At 43.8% G+C, this 16041-nt stretch overlaps 3 protein-coding genes and 1 pseudogene across 3 annotated transcripts; all 4 read left to right on the forward strand.

The window, feature by feature from the left end:
• Window positions 1-1475: 1475 nt before the first annotated feature.
• Window positions 1476-2827, forward strand: LOC116202897 (F-box protein At1g22220-like). Its single transcript, XM_031534534.1, has 2 exons — window positions 1476-1944; window positions 2047-2827. The coding sequence occupies exons 1-2, from the start codon at window positions 1559-1561 to the stop codon at window positions 2591-2593; spliced, it is 933 nt and encodes a 310-aa protein (XP_031390394.1). The 5' UTR covers window positions 1476-1558; the 3' UTR covers window positions 2594-2827.
• Window positions 2828-4237: 1410 nt separating this feature from the next.
• LOC116202874 lies at window positions 4238-8334 on the forward strand (annotated as a pseudogene).
• Window positions 8335-8901: 567 nt separating this feature from the next.
• Window positions 8902-10429, forward strand: LOC116203798. Its single transcript, XM_031535733.1, has one exon. It carries the CDS (start codon window positions 9095-9097, stop codon window positions 10088-10090), a length of 996 nt encoding a protein of 331 aa, XP_031391593.1. The 5' UTR covers window positions 8902-9094; the 3' UTR covers window positions 10091-10429.
• A 1571-nt stretch (window positions 10430-12000) lies between these two features.
• LOC116203809 lies at window positions 12001-14560 on the forward strand. The gene is made up of 3 exons (XM_031535746.1): window positions 12001-12544; window positions 12899-13653; window positions 13737-14560. Exons 1-3 carry the CDS (start codon window positions 12257-12259, stop codon window positions 14260-14262), a joined length of 1569 nt encoding a protein of 522 aa, XP_031391606.1. The 5' UTR covers window positions 12001-12256; the 3' UTR covers window positions 14263-14560.
• Window positions 14561-16041: the final 1481 nt, after the last annotated feature.

Here is a 16041-nt window from a genome sequence, read left to right on the forward strand (position 1 = left end):
CAAACGAAATTTACAAATTTGAATATTACAAAGAAAAGAGAGTGTAACGCAATGTTGTATATTCTCACATGACAATTAAGATATTCTATATTCAAATCTCGTGATTGGACTATTTATACCCCTTTATTAACTATTGAGATTTATTTTTCATTGTGTTAGATACATAAATCTTCTATATAAGCCAAAATAAATCAATTATTATCTTACAATTAACAATAATCACATCCATCAACATAGTAATATTTAGATACTGATTTAAAAGGAATAGTGAAGGGAGCTTTGCTATTTCCACTTACACCTCTGCTCTTCGAATATTTATCAAAATTATATATCTATACACAATCTCATGAGTCCCAATAACAAACTACGGGCTTGTTTGATAATCAAAATTAAGTGCTGAAAAATCAAATTTTCAGCATTTAATTTGGTTCAACTTGTTTGGTAAATACAAATAAGTTGACTTAAGTAAAAAATGCTATAAATAATACTGAATCAATTAATTAGAAAATTTCCACTTATTTGTGATTTTTTTTGCTGAACATACCTATTTGTGACTTAATTCGTATAGTTGAAGGGTCAATTTTTAATATTAGTAGCAGTAACCCTCAACTTAATGTAATTTGCAAAACATTCCATTTCAATTTTGAAACAGTAGCAGAAGAGAGGGGGGGGGGGGGGGGGGGGGGGGGGGGGGGTGGGGGGTGTTGGTGCTAGCAGCGCAGCCAGGATCAGAGCCTACCCAGCCCGATTTCCCTCCCTCTCTCTCTTCCCGGCCACTACCTACCTATAGTAGGTCACCAATGACCTCCTCTGTGGATGTGGTGGCCGGCGACGGCACCACTAGCGTCCCCTCTTCCTTCGATTTGAAACACCGTGTCTGTTTTTTAATTTCGTTCTTTTTAAAAATTTTGGAAATAAATAAAAAGTCAAAGACTTGGGTCAAAATAAAAAAGATAAAAATATTGGGTAATCAAGTGAAATAACATTTCAAATAACTTGAAAATTTTCGTACTTAACCCACCAAACAAGATCAACTTAATTAAATAAGCACTTATTTTTTAAACAAAAAAAAATTTCAACACTTAATTTTCAGTAAAATTAAATTGAAATAAACGCACATTAAGTGAGAAGTGATTCATCATCGTCATTTTCTTTTTATAAATGTAATTTATCTAAATAAGTAGGCAAATGCAGAAATCCGATGAGTTCGGTTTACTCGAGGAAGATTCTTAATTCGACGGGTTCAATATCGAAATGCAATAAAAATTATATAGTTTGGATAAAAATGGAGGTATGTCCATGCCCATGAGCAATATGAGTAAGCATCGTGTAGGTACGGAGTCGTGAGGGTGAAAATTTCAACGGGAAGCATTTATTCGAGGGCGGGAGTGTGAGGGCCCATAACTGCCTTCCAGTCAACGGTCAAACCCTCCCTAAAATCCTTTTAACCTCAGCTCATTAATAAAAGCCCAAACCCAAACGCTTTGGTCTTCGTCTTCGTCTTCCTTCTTTCTTTTCTCTCCGCACCGAACTTCAGAGCTCCCCAGAAAATAAAGAAATGGATTACTTCGATTGGATCCCCGACCCGCTCATCCTCCAAATCTTCAACTCCGTCTCCGACGTCAAAACGCTAGCCCGGTGCCGCGCAGTCTCGCGGCGGTTCAGCTCCCTCGTGCCCCAGTCCGACTCCCTCCTTCTCCGCGTCGACCGGGTCGTCTCGGAATCCGACCTCGACTCGCTCCTCCTCCTCTCCTTCCTCAAGACCCTCTTCAAGTCCCTCCTCTCCACCTTCCTCTCCCCTAAAGCCTTCGCTCTCCCCAGCAGCGACAACGACTCCGCCCCCAATAGCCCCGCGCGGATACTCCGGGGCTTCGACCGCATTCGGGAGCTCGACATTGAGCTCCCCGCCGGTGACCTGAGGCTCGAGAAGGGCACTGTCGTCAGGTGCTGTTCGATTCGATTCCTCCAAACTGAACCCCGTTGCAAGATCACCATTTTCTGATTTGTAGCATAAATTAATCACTTTTCATTGTTGTCATAAAACAGATACAAGGCCGCGTTTGGGGCGAGTCTGAAGAGCTGCGTGATCCTGGGATTCAGCGGGGAAGGGGGCGGCGGCTTCACGGAGGGTTTGAGGGAGAGGGTGGCGTGGGTGATAAGTGCTCTGATCACCGCGTCCGCACGTCATGCCTACGTGGCGAGGGAGGTAGTGGGGCAGCACGGGAACTTGGTGAGGCTCGTGGTGAGGGACAGGGAGGGCGAGGGCGAGGTCACAATGGACGCCCGCGGCATCGAGGAGTGCAGGCAGGCCGTTGCCGAGTCAGGAGCCCTTGAGGGCAGCAGGACCGCGCCCATGGTGCCAAGCGTGAGGATGAGAATGAGGCACCTGAAGATGGCGGAGATTGGTCCGGGGGTGTGCCTGGAGGGAGCCACGCTGGTGGTCGTGAGACCGAGCGGGTCCCACGGAGAGTGCGGCGATAACGTGGAGGATGCCGATTTGGCGATGGAGGCTTTCGGGGGTGGGGTGTATGGCAATGCGGTGGAGGCGCTGCTCAGGAGCAGGAGTCACATGCTGGAAATGAATTCCCTTTGAAGGAAGGAAGAAAGAGAGTTTACTGCTGGCTTTGTATTGTATTGTATCCTATCCATCTGCAGTTCTCTAATGTATGTCGCCGACACAACAGTACATAGCTCCTTCATAGGAATTGCCAAAAATGGTATATATGTATGTACTGTATGTATAGGATCTCTTTCTTCTCTGATGTAAAACCATTATCACTTGACGAATTTGATGAATCTCATTGGTGTATAATGTTTGTAGTTACAAGTGTCTCCTGTCTGCGCCTTTTAAGAGTCGGTAACTTTTAAGCTTGAACATTGATACCAAGTATTTGTGTACGAAGAGTTCGTGATAAGTCGGTACAGTTTGTGATAGTATCACTTGCTCTCGATGACGATCGAGGTCGTTGCAACAATGTCTTCGAGTGTTATACGAGAACAAATCTTAATTTTCACGATGCGTTTAGTGAATTACACGATAAAAGAAAAAGAAACCACGACTCTTATTCTTGCTTCTTTTTTTCTATCACTGATTCCACTTGCAGACCAAAACCAGAATCATATAATTAGATAGGAATATAAGCCAAATGAAAGTTCAAGCCTAATAGGAGGCAGGCTATCTGACATTTCAACCACTTGAAGTTAAAGTCAAATTTACAATAATTCACGAGAAAGGAGATTTGATGCAATTCTACGAGTCGCTTCTAGACCCATGAGGTTATGGATTCGATCATCACAGTAAGACTTTTGTGTCATTTTATTTACCTTTGTTATTTCCATTTTTGTACTGAATCGTAAACCTCCCTCATAACAAAAAAAAAAAAATTACAATAATTGTTGGGAGGTTTCAGCCTTCTGACGTTTACAATGTCTCGTATCTATGAGCTTTTGAGTAATGTTGTAGCACATTGAATTCTATAAATGCTCTGACCTAATTATCAAGGGACGGTGCCAAGACTTCGGCTTCTTCGAAGTCGGCTGCATATCAAATCATTTATATACACACATTGTACCAACGATCTCTTTCTCGAGCCAAAAGGCTGAAAAATCCACATAACAAAGGCAAATGACAGATACATTTTTCTCAAACTTGCTTTCTAACAAAGGCAAATGATGTGCGTGTTCGCCTAATCCCAAGTCATGTTAGACATTGCCTTTAAGTAAATGATTTTTTGTTTTTTAAGTAAATTACTTGATCTCCAGCAATTTATTTATTTTATGTTTTTTCTTGAAAGGTAATGAAGATCCTTCATTGACATCCAAATGGATATAAGGGTCCACTGTAAAAACGGATACAGAAAAAAAATACCTAAGCACAACGTATGAATTACAAGAGCATGACACTTGATTGGTCCATAAGACAAATTATAAGGAAAAATAGACTTAAAAAAGCAACAAGAACATTATACCTATAAGTAATCTATGTAAATGATCTCAGTAATTTATTTACTTTTTACATAATTTACTTGAATTATAAGTAAATTATGGAAAAAAAATTTACTTGTATGTGTCGTTCATTTAAAACCGTTCCAAATTAAGGCCGTCTTCATTTGATACTCAGTGTCCACAACATAATCTTGCTAGAAGGCCCAGCCTAGCGTTGACCAACATTGACAAAGCCCAAATGAAACCTCTGCACTGCAGTTGCAGGCGCAGATGCAGATGCATCCACCTCCATCTTCGTCTTGGGCTTCCTCTGGTGGACAGAGCTTGCATCCGCTTCCATCACCCCCTTCTTCTTCATCCTCTCACTCCCATTTATCCCTGTTGAGCAAGCTTTCAGCTGTACTTCCACCTTTCCACCATTTTCCATGAAAATCACATTCCTTCTGTAAGTAATGATTCTTCAAATCCGAAGACCTCTCACTTCGCTCTGTAATCAGAACCTACATCTCCATCTGCAGAGACCCTTTTCAATCTCCGAGTCCCTTCTCTTATTTTCCACCTCAAAGCCCAAGGAACCACCTTCCGGAGTCTCTACCTCCGATTACGTGACCGGTCGCCTCGACCTCTCCCCTGAAACCGCCCTAAAAGTCTCATCTTACCGGAGCCGTTTGAGGGACCCTGAGAAAGCAGATTCCGTCATAGACCTCCTCAAAGATGTCGGCTTTATGAGGTTCTATCTCGAGTTGACGCTCCAGAGAGCTCCTCGTCTGCTCTTCTGCAGCGTCGACAACATCAGACCCAAAATCAAGACCTTCCAGGACGCAGGGCTATGCCCTTCGGACATTGTCAAGATAATTTCCGCCAACCCGTTGGTTCTCACTATGAACGTCGACAACAGGCTGTTCCCGTCGATCGAGGCACTCAAGAACATCATGGGCTCATTTGATGATGTCTCCAAGGTCCTGAGACGGTGTGGATGGTTCCTAAGGAGCGATCCTGAGAAAACCCTTCTCCCTAATGTGGAGATGGTGAAGAGCTGCGGTGTCCCCTCGAGGCAGATAACCCGATACCTCCTAGCATTTCCTAGGATGTTCCTTGTCAATCCCGAGAAGCTCAAGGGATTCGTCAATCAGGTCGATGAGATGAGGGTCCAACGCGGGACCCCAGTGTTTCTCCCTGCCATTCAGGCAGTCGATGTCGCCCGAGAGCTGGGAGCTCAAGCTAGGAGTGTTTCGGCGCCTTGGGTTCTCCAACGAAGATATCCTCTCTATCTTCAGGAAGGCACCTCTTACTTTTACTGTTTCAGAGAAGAAAATCAAGGAAGTGTCTAGTATTTTGCTCGAGACAGGAGAGGCCGATGCAGCCTTCTTGGTGAGCCGACCGCAGTTGCTCATGTTGAGCGCGGAGCGCAGGCTGAAGCCGAGGTTACGGGTCCTGAAGATCCTTGAGAGCAAGAATTTACTCAAGAAGAAGCCCAGTCTGAGTACCGTTTGTGAGATATCGGAGAAGGTGTTTTCGAACAAGTATGTGTTTCCATACTTGGATGTAGTGGGAGATGCATATGGGGCTGTTGGTGTCTCAGTGAGTACTGATTGATATGAGCTTATCAAGTGTTTCTCATTGAGACAATTTGTTTAGGAAAGGGAGCCTTCTCTTTCATTACCGTGGAAAGTTCATATTCTTGATAGTGATGCGCTCCATTGTTTCTATTTAGGCTTGTTTTGCAAACTGCAATCTCTTGCGGCAGGGAGTTGACTGGTTGAGTGCTGTATCATGGATTATATGGTTTCTAATCAGTTTGTCATTGAGAAATTGGGAAAGCTTAGATATCGACTATCTCTCAAGCTTTGGTGTAAGTCGGGTGTGATGAATAAAGTATGGTGTGGGACAGGGCACGCGCCCCTTCTACGCCATGGGCTTCTAGGTTGTCTTGTTCCCTATCTTGCTGTGTTATGTGGATTTAGTATTAATAGTGCCTCACCTTGTCTTAGAAAAGAAGTGGATAATGAACATGTGGGACTCATTGTTCATGGGAGGAGATAAGATTGTATCATCACAGTTCAATGTATTTCACTCTGATCAGATAGGTTTGCCTGGACTCCTGAGGGCACAACGGCAGCGGTCATCCGGTCAAGTGGATCCCACGGAGTCCATGGCTATGTTGTGGAGGATGCTGTTGCAATACTTGATCATTAAAGAATTTTGTGGATCTTGCAGATCGTGTATGTTCAGATGAACATGTTTATACATCGGTGCTCGCCTCGTAATATGCCCATCATTTCATATATGGAACGAATTCCTGCTGCCAAACCCAAACCATGGTATATTTGCATTGTCCCCAGTCTGCGCAAGCAATGCCATGTGCTAATTAACTCTTTAAAGAGATAGCACGAAGGGTTATGATAAGCGGGAAGAACTCATGGCAGGATCAATTGCTAATCATGATCAGAAAAGTTGAAATAAAGTGACTTATGGAAATGACAATGTTCGTTTGTCCGTGAGCTTCATCTGATTCTATGATTGCAACAAGTAATTCGGCTTGTTCAATATAGATATATTACATCAATAAATCAAGAGGCTGGAAAATCTAGATAATTAAGGCACACGACATCGGTTGATACATTTGCTCCATCCTTTTTGCAATCTGGGTTGGATCCATTGTTATTTTGAGTTGGCGTTAAGTTTCGTCTAGGAGGGCAAGGCCGGTTGGATAAGTGTATATTTTTTAAACAGTCGGTATATAGGCCGCGTTGACAAAACCCTAAACCTCTGCAATTTGTCGCGAGTGGTGATCTTTCTTCTTCATCCTCGGCTTCAGAGTGCAAAGCTGAAGCCGCTTCCATTATCGTCATCTCCTCCTCCTTCTCTTCCTTCAATTTAACACTGTTTCATGAGTCTTTGCTTCCGCCTTTTTCCATAAAGTATGATTCGACAAATCCGAAGAACTCTCTCTTCACTCTGTAACCAGAATCGCCGTCCCCATCTCCACAAACCCTTTTCAATTTATGAGTCAATTCTCTTCTTTTCTACCTCTGAGCCTGAGAAATCAGCAGCCCCAACCTTCGTCTCCGATTACCTGACTGATCGCCACAACCTCTCCCCGACAACCGCCCTAAAAGTCTCATCTTACAGGAGCCGTTTGAAGGACCCGGAGAAGGCCGATGCCATCATAAATTTCCTCAAAGATGTCGGCTTCACGACGACCCATTTCGAGTTGGCACTGTATCGAGCTCCTTGTCTGCTCTTCTCTATCGTCGACAACATCAGACCCAAAATCAAGATCTTACAGGACGCAGGGTTCTCCCCCTCCGACATCGTCGAGATAACTTCCTCTGACCCGTGGATTCTTACTCGGAGCGCCGACAATAGGCTGTTCCCGTCGGTCGTGGCACTGAAGAACGTCCTGGGCTCGGTTGCGGATGCATCCAAGCTCCTGAAGCTGTGTGGATGGTTTTTAAGGAGCGATCTTGAGAAAACCCTTCTCCCTAATGTTGAAATGATGAAGAGCTGTGGTGTCCCCTCGCAACAGATAACCCGGTACCTGCTAGTTTTTCCTAGGATGTTCCTCAACAAGCCCGAGAAGCTTAAGGGATTCATCGCTCAAGTCGATGAGATGGGGGTTGAGCGCGGGTCCCTCGTATTCCTCCTTGCAATTCGGGCAATTGGCTCGATGTCTCCTGAAAGTTGGGAGCTCAAGCTAGGAGTCTTTCGGAGCCTGGGGTTCTCCGACGAAGATATCCTCTCTATCTTCAGAAAGGTGCCCCTTACTTTCACTATTTCAGAGAAGAAAATTAGAGAGGTGTCAAGAATTTTGTTCGAGACAGGAGAGGCCAATACGGCCTTGTTGGTGAGCCGACCAGAGTTGCTGATGTTGAGCACGGAGCGCAGGTTGAAGCCGCGGTTACGGGTCGTGAAGATCCTTGAGAGCAAGAATCTACTCAAGAAGAAGCCCACTCTGACTACCACTTGTAAAATTTCAGAGGAGGTGTTTTTGAAGAAGTATGTTTTTCCATATTCAGATATACTGGGAGATGCATATGGAACAGTTAGTAGCTCAGTTAGTGCTGAATGATAGCTAACTGCTCATGTATTTACTTGCTCATTGAGAAATTGGAAAGGCAGCACGTGCTTTAGTTGCAGAGGAAAAGCTCATTTCTTGACAGTAATGTGCTTTGATGGTCTATATTTTGGCATGGTTCGCGAGCTTTAAGCTTTGGTAAAAGTCTGGTTCAATAGAGAAAGTATGGATTGAGGCCGGGTGTACACCACCCCCGCTCCTTGGGCTTGTAGGTTGTCTTGTTAATTCTGGTAGTGCTTCACTTCAGCTTGAAGAGGAGGTGGTTGATAAACTTGTGGGACGTACTTGTTTTTAAGAGATTGCATTGAATCTTTACAGCGGTATTTTACTCTGATGGACATGAAGTTCTTTTACCTATTTGAAGGACTAGATGCGTCTTCGAAGCCATTTATCATTGGGGGGATACTGGAGTTGATCTCGAGGGATGAAAGATAGTGCTAACAGAGTTCGCCAAGCCAACCGGCAAAAAGCCTAGTCTAAGTGTGAATCGAGCTTAGAGGGACCCCCTGTAATCATCCCAAGCTCTCGAGTACATCACTTTCTTTAATTGTCGGCATCCTAGATTGTTCTGTTTTTTACTCTAAAATCTGCAGTTTTCCGGTATTATTCGCTCATGGATGACTTCAAATTGGAGACTGATTTGTCTATGCTTAATGTGTAGGCTCTATTTTGCCTCTATTTGTAAAGGAGGGAATGGAAGCAAGTGGAGGGTATGATTGGGATGATAAGGCAAGACCCATGAGCTCCTATCTTTACAACTTCAACAACCTTTACTCTCAATCTTTTATTGAATTATTAGTTAGGCCAATGGCCCCAAGCAATAGAAATAGAAATAGAATAGATAAAGTAAAGGCTAAGAAAGAAGCCTCTTGTGACCCCATTTTCAAAAGAAGCAGAAAAGGTGTGGAAGTAATAAAATCTACAAAAAGAAGGGTAAAAGAGCAATTAGGAGAAAAGCTGTCACCCCTTCCCTTCCCTCCTCTGTTTTAAAAACCCACCAGAAACTCTCTGGAACCCAAAACACATCATAAAGCTGGCAGTTTTACAATACTAGGAAGTAAGCTGAACTCCATGAAAGGAAGAGAGACCACCAAGTCAGCCCCTTCAGCAGATCTTCTACTATGCTTCCCTTCTCGGGCGAACTTCACATTGAGGCCCAAGCCTATCTGTGGCCCCGGGATGCCGCTAGACACTGGAAACTGCAGGCGGTCGGAACAGCGTCCACACCTCAAGAGATCGGTTACCCGGGGTGGCCAGGCGAGCCCTCTACTGTGGGCCAAGCCCAAGCAGATGGGCTCTGAGATCTCCGAACCCACCTCCCCGAAGGTGACCTGCTCAGGGCAGATCAAGGTTCGGCCCAGAACCCGGCCTTGCAAGAGCTGGCAATCCGTGATGGAAGAGATCGAGAAAATCCACCACAGCAGTAGGAAGCACAAGAGGAGGTCGACTTGGTTCGATTCCCTTGGCGTCTTCAAGAAGGATGTCGTGCAGTTCCTGACGTGTTTGAGGAGCATAAGGTTTGATCTGCAGTGCTTCGGGACTTCTCCCGTATCGGAGGTCGAGACAGATGATGAAGACGAAGATGGAAGGTACGAAGAAGGTGTCGTCGAGGCAAATTTCGACGAGAGCACTTCGAGAACGATATTCTCGAAATGGTTCATGGTTCTACAAGAGAATCAAAACTGTGAGTTCTACAGTAAAGATGGAACGGATGGAGGAAAGTCTTGTGATGATGCCCCAATCGTTCCTCCTCCAAATGCGCTCCTGCTAATGCGGTGTCGGTCAGCTCCTGTGAAGAGATTGTCAGCTTCAGGAGAAAACGGAGGAGGAGAAAGAGATCGTGACAACAACGAAGATCAAAATTCATCAGATGGGGCAGTAACAGAAGAGAGAACGAGGAAGTTGGGATTTCTAATGAATCAGGAGAGGATGAGGGAGGAAGATGAAGAGAGAAAGAGGAGGGAAGCGGGCATTTTGGTAGATTCATCTGATGATATCGGAACAGGAAGAGGGGTTGTATCCCGGAGGAGAGATCCATTCTCGAGGAGTAGAAGTTGGAAGAGGTGACTGTGAGATTGACCGAATTCCAGTACATTTACTGCTGCAAGTTAATTTCTCGAATGTTTGTTGCAAGAGTGATTTGTCAGGTCAAGTAAGGGAGTCGACTGGATATCTTCTACTGCTACAACCGGTTTTCCGGGTTGCTAATCCTTAGTTTATTCTGCCATGGTTTGTAAGATTAATACATCTATGTACAGCTCTGTTACTTTCCTTCGGATGGAAAAGATATTGCTGCCACCCATCAGTTTTGATTGTTGGGTGAGGGCATTCCCTATGCACTGTTAGGCCTTCCCTAAGATTGAAGACTTCAAATATATCAACATTTTGAATTTGTTCCCTCTTAAATTAATTAGAGTTTAATTTAATGTATGTTAAAGTAGGTTTTACGAGGCATTCATCGGATGCAGTGGAGCTGACAAATTACGTTTAATGTGAACAAACATTTTATCAGTGAATCGTGGATTCAAAATATGCTAAAAGTACTTCATGTCAGGACCAAGTTTGATACCAAAATAAGGTTTAATTTTCAGCTGTTGGTTGAGATTATCTCGTCATTTCATCGGCTTAAAAAAAAATAATAACTCAAGTTTTATAAGGCGGGGAGCACAAAGCCTGAAATTCCTCTTCTTTTTTACCGATAAAAATCAGAACAGTAAATTTACTGGTTGCTTAGACAACTTTATAAGCTGTGGGTGTGGGATCTAGGAATTTTACTTTGGGGCACCTTTGTCGAGGGGTATAGAAAAAATAAGAGCTGTGTGGGGACAAATTTCCATCTTTATTAATGATGATCCTCCCATAATTATGTCTATACTTCATGATACCTTCCTTGATAGCTACTTGCTTCATTGCATCATTTATTCCAACTTCCAAGCCTAAGGCCGGCCACATGCATGAACGAGCTCACTGATCGATCCCCATATATTGGTCTCGGGATGAGCTTGAAATGATCCTAGAATATGATACCGAATTCGATGATCTAAACTATCGAAGGTCCATAGAACGTTTTTGGAACAAATCCCACCATTACAAGACTTTCAACGATGCAGCTATAATTTCATGGACTGAAGGAGTAACATGATACTAGATCTGTAGAGGGTCCATTTTTTGAGTCGTTGGATCATCCTAGGCTTTCGAGGCCGTTTTAGGATTAGCACGAAATGCTAAATTTACACTCGGTTAAGAAGATAGATGATGTAAAGAATTTGAGAGTTTGTTCTTGGCCCTTAAAAGGAGTGCTAATAAACACAATATAAAGACAAGCGAGCACTCAAGAGACCATCCTCCTAGTTATTACACGTTCAAGATGTGAATAAGAGGACCATCTTTCACGGTGTTGATGCTAGCGCTACAATAAGGTTATTTTCGTTGGATATAATAAGGTATTCATTACAAGTGGAGTAAAGTTTTTCCCTTCAAAAAAGGGAAACTAAATCCTTTTTATTGATATTTATCTTTAAATTTGAATTAAAAAAATGTCTAATAATGATCTTCGAATTTTATAATAATTAATATCAAGCCAAACTCTACTGAAAAAGTTCTAGCGCGAATTCTCAACTTAGTGTGATGATGATACTTTCATTCTAGAGCATATTTTTCTACTTTTAGCATGACGCATGATTGTACAATGTTCTCTGTTCCTACTTTAAACCGCTTCCTTCGATCAGCCTATAGCGGCACCGATATGCCGAAAAGGCTCGAACTGATCTCTTAGTAGGCATTCAATAAAATCAAAGAGAAACTCAGGCTGAATGCTAACTAATTCGATGGTCGCATTGGCGTACGTAATTTTTTTTCAATTAACATATAAAAATAGTATAATAATAATAATAATAATAATAATTTACAACACGTGGCAAAGCGAATCTTCCCAATTGGTCAAAAGCCAACCTCGAAGGGATGGCAACCCATTGATAATTCTTGATGATGAGTTCCCACTTTTCCACCCCCAATCCAGCCGGTCGTCGGCCGCTCTGCACCTTTCTCGTCATTGTCGTCAGTCTTCTATATTCCCCGTTCAGCTCTGCAGCGGCTCCTACGCTACGACGTAATCCATCCATATCCTTCTTCCCCCACCGAACTCCCTCCTTGACTTGACCTTTATTCGTGCTTATCCTCTCACCATGGAGCCCCGCGAGCAGAGATCCTAGCAGATCCATCCGGCCAAAGAAGATGAACCCGGAAAAGCTCACCCTCCTCCTCGTGAACCTCGCCGGGATCATGGAGAGGGCCGACGAGTCCCTCCTCCCGGGGGTCTACAAGGAAGTCGGCGCCGCCCTCCACACTGACCCCACCGGCCTCGGCTCCCTCACCCTGTTCAGGTCCGCCGTTCAGTCCTTGTGCTACCCGATCGCCGCTTACTTGGCCTCACGCCACAATCGAGCTCATGTGATTGCGCTGGGGGCGTTCCTGTGGGCCGCAGCTACTTTCCTCGTCGCCTTCTCCTCCACTTTCGCTGAGGTGAGCGACCCCCGTCTCCTCATTCCTCTGTTTCTGTCTGGGATTGAGCCAGTGGTGAAGTATCGATCGATCTCCTCCATTTTCCAGTTTTCATTTTACTGGAAAACGGAACCCTGTGTGCTGTGAAAAAGTGGAAAACTTGGTGAATTTTCCAGTTCTCCGTTTTCCTTAGAAACTAGACGGTAGTATGATGGAAAAAATGGAAAACTGAAACATGTATTGGATCAGTGTTAGCTATGCTATCTATAGTCTGTAGGAAGGATTGGTTATACCTCTTGGTACGATGAGAATAACGAGACCGATCACCGGATGTGTCCCTTACCTGCCTTTAATGGCTTTAGTTTTTGCTCATAGGTTGCTATATCTCGAGCTTTGAATGGGATCGGGCTCGCAATTGTCGCCCCTGCAATCCAGTCCCTCGTGGCCGACTCGACTGACGATCACAACCGTGGAACTGCTTTCGGGTGGCTACAACTGACCGGCAACCTTGGGGCTATCATTGGTGGGCTCTTCTCCGTCATGATAGCTCCGTTCACTTTCATTGGAATCCCAGGGTGGAGGGTCTCCTTCCATCTAGTCGGGCTTATCAGCGTAATTGTCGGTATTTTGGTCCGCCTATTTGCGAGTGACCCGCATTTTACTGACACGGGGGCCAAAGGTAGCATCCAGGAAGAGCCGGGCAAGTCCATTTGCTCAGAGGTGAAAGACTTGGTCAAGGAGGCGAAGTCGGTCATCAAAGTACCTTCTTTCCAGATTATTGTGGCTCAGGGGGTCACCGGTTTATTCCCCTGGTCTGCCCTCTCTTTTGCACCAATGTGGCTCGAGCTCATGGGATTCTCTCACAACAAAACTGCGTTTCTCATAGCCCTGTTTGTGGTTTCGAGTTCACTCGGGGGCCTGTTCGGAGGGAAAATGGGAGATTTTCTCTCTTTACGACTCCCAAACTCGGGGAGGATAATTCTCGCGCAGATTAGCTCAGCCTCAGCAGTCCCACTCGCAGCTATACTTTTGCTGGGTTTACCTGGCGATCCGCCTTCAGCAGCTGCCCACGGTATAGTCCTCGTGATCATGGGCCTGTGCATCTCATGGAATGCACCGGCAACAAATAAGTAAGAGATTCAAACTCAATGCTTTTTTCTCAGTATTGCAACTTCCTTCAGAGACTAACACCAGAACTAATCGGTCCATGCAGTCCTATATTCGCAGAGATAGTTCCAGCGAAGTCCCGAACAAGTGTCTATGCACTGGACCGGTCCTTCGAGTCCATTTTATCATCCTTCGCTCCCCCCATAGTTGGGATCCTAGCTCAGCACGTCTACGGCTACAAACAGCTTCCTCAGGGCTCCAGTACGTCCCAAGAGATCGAGACAGATCGAAAGAACGCGACTTCACTGGCCAAGGCACTTTACGCAGCAATTGGCATCCCGATGACTCTGTGCTGCATCATCTACTCATTTCTCTACTTTACGTATCCGAGAGATAGGGAAAGGGCCCGCATGGAGGCCCTAATAGAGTCGGAGATGCAGCACCTGCACTTGGATGATTCTTCTTCTTCTTCCTGGAATCTGATTAATGGGCCGGAGGATACATTAGTACAGGAGAGAAGCGTAATTGACATCAAGTATGATGGCGAAGAGTTGCAGGAGCAGGATCTTGAAGGAGGAGATGAGAAAGCATTGCTTTATCGGCAGTTAACTTTTGCTAATTTGGGCGAGTGAGTCGGCTAAGGTTCCAAACTCTCAAGGAGATTCGTTTGCTGGAAACCTCTCCCTTGTAGTGTTTTTCAGATACGATGCCTTCATTTTCAAAAAAAAAAAAAAAAAAAAAAGAGGAAAAGGAAAATCGATTAGATAGATATATGTGTATAGATTGCAACATATTCAGGCCCATAACGTACAAGTAAATACTCGTAGAGAGCCAGTGCTGGTAGTGTTCTTTCTTGGTTGTAGGGAAAGGTTTCTTGTGGCAATCTGTCCGCACTTCGATAAATAACACTATGGAAAATGTTCAATTTCCCGGTCCAAATTGTCGCAATATTTTCATCCCAAAGTTTTATTGAACAAAGTCGAAAGACTTGAAACCATCACCGATAGAGCACAAGGCATTCGTTGCGATCGGATCTGCTTTGTATTAACATTAAAACAAGCTCAAGCATCATATACAACTGACCAATCATATCAATGGGTGTTCAAGTCGACTTCCGCGCAAAATCTGGCATCGAATCAAACAGAACTTAATACTTAGCTGGGTTTTGTGGCTGAGAACGTTATGTGCAGCTGCTGCCTTGTGCACTGGAAATTGATAAGCCCACATGTTCTGCAGAGATCTCCCACGTTATTCTTAACATAATTTTTTCCATTACCAAAAATCACTGCGCTTAAATTTTCAGTTCGTCAATATAAAAACTAAATACGCTACCTGTGTCAGTGGCCTCAACGGGGGAACAAAAGAGAAAGGGCCATCGAGTACGTGGATGGTTTCAACCAAAGCCTCCTCCAGGCCGTAGGACTCGACTGATCTCAGCAACCTACAAAATATGATCGGGTGATATTTGGTAACACCATGTAAATGTCATGATTCGTTGACAACGTTCGAGAAGTGAAATGAACACTATTAGTTTCCACTACCGGAGCTCGATGCGAACTACAAAGCTATACCAATAAAGAACATCTAAAGCTGCTGATGGTGAAGGCCATCAGCAATGTGTAGCAGCTGCAGCATGCACAGCATCAATCGAGCTCGAAGGGAATGGAAGCCTTGAGATGTCAACCCTGACCAATGTTAATTTCCTGCCGCGAATAAGACATCTCTCATCATTAAACCTCTTTATCCATAAATTTCCAAAACCCTTAGTATTACCAACTGATTTGAGTAATAACAAAGAGCGTACAGTCCTCTGCTTGACAAACTCGTAGCACTCAACCTATCGAAAAAATGGGAGGGAAGAGGAGGTAAATGGAGGATTAAGCTTTCATTGTTTAGATAGACCAATAAAGAAGAGAAAGGAAGGGGGAAAAAATTTACTTGCATCAGTTGACTAGCATTTCCCTTTTCATAATTTAGTTTTCTATATTAAAAGGGCGGTAAAATAGTCTCTTCAAGGTTATAATGTTTTAGTTGTTCCATTTCCTTCCAAATCCTCCCAATTTGGGGGATTAAAAACTTAATAAGAAATGAGAATTGATGAGCCGTTTGGATTCAGAGTTAAAGTTACTTTGATATTGATTTTAATTTTGATTGTGGAAAATGACAAATGAGATGTGATTATAAATTTGATTTGGGAAACGTGTGTTTTTGTTGTGTAGTGTGTTGAGTTAAAGTTAAAGTTAAAATTTTTGAATTGGGAAATGTGTATTTTTGTTGTGTAGTATGTTGAGTTAAAATTAAAGTTAAAATTAAAATCAACGAATTCTGAATCCAAACGGGGCAGAAATGATTACGTCTCCTTTCATCTCCCTCCCCTTTCTTAAAATTAGCCTACCCAAACAAGGGAAGGT

The sequence above is a fragment of the Punica granatum genome, chromosome 4 (assembly GCF_007655135.1).
Source record: "Punica granatum isolate Tunisia-2019 chromosome 4, ASM765513v2, whole genome shotgun sequence".
NCBI classification, from domain to species: domain Eukaryota; kingdom Viridiplantae; phylum Streptophyta; class Magnoliopsida; order Myrtales; family Lythraceae; genus Punica; species Punica granatum.

Coding starts and splice junctions, on each gene's coding strand:
- LOC116203809 (XM_031535746.1), top strand. CDS start 12,257: ATGAACCCGGAAAAGCTCACCCTCCTCCTCGTGAACCTCGCCGGGATC. Junction 12,545..12,898: donor TCTCCTCCACTTTCGCTGAG/GTGAGCGACCCC, acceptor TTTTGCTCATAG/GTTGCTATATCTCGAGCTTT. Junction 13,654..13,736: donor AATGCACCGGCAACAAATAA/GTAAGAGATTCA, acceptor CGGTCCATGCAG/TCCTATATTCGCAGAGATAG.
- LOC116203798 (XM_031535733.1), top strand. CDS start 9,095: ATGAAAGGAAGAGAGACCACCAAGTCAGCCCCTTCAGCAGATCTTCTA.
- LOC116202897 (XM_031534534.1), top strand. CDS start 1,559: ATGGATTACTTCGATTGGATCCCCGACCCGCTCATCCTCCAAATCTTC. Junction 1,945..2,046: donor GAGAAGGGCACTGTCGTCAG/GTGCTGTTCGAT, acceptor GTCATAAAACAG/ATACAAGGCCGCGTTTGGGG.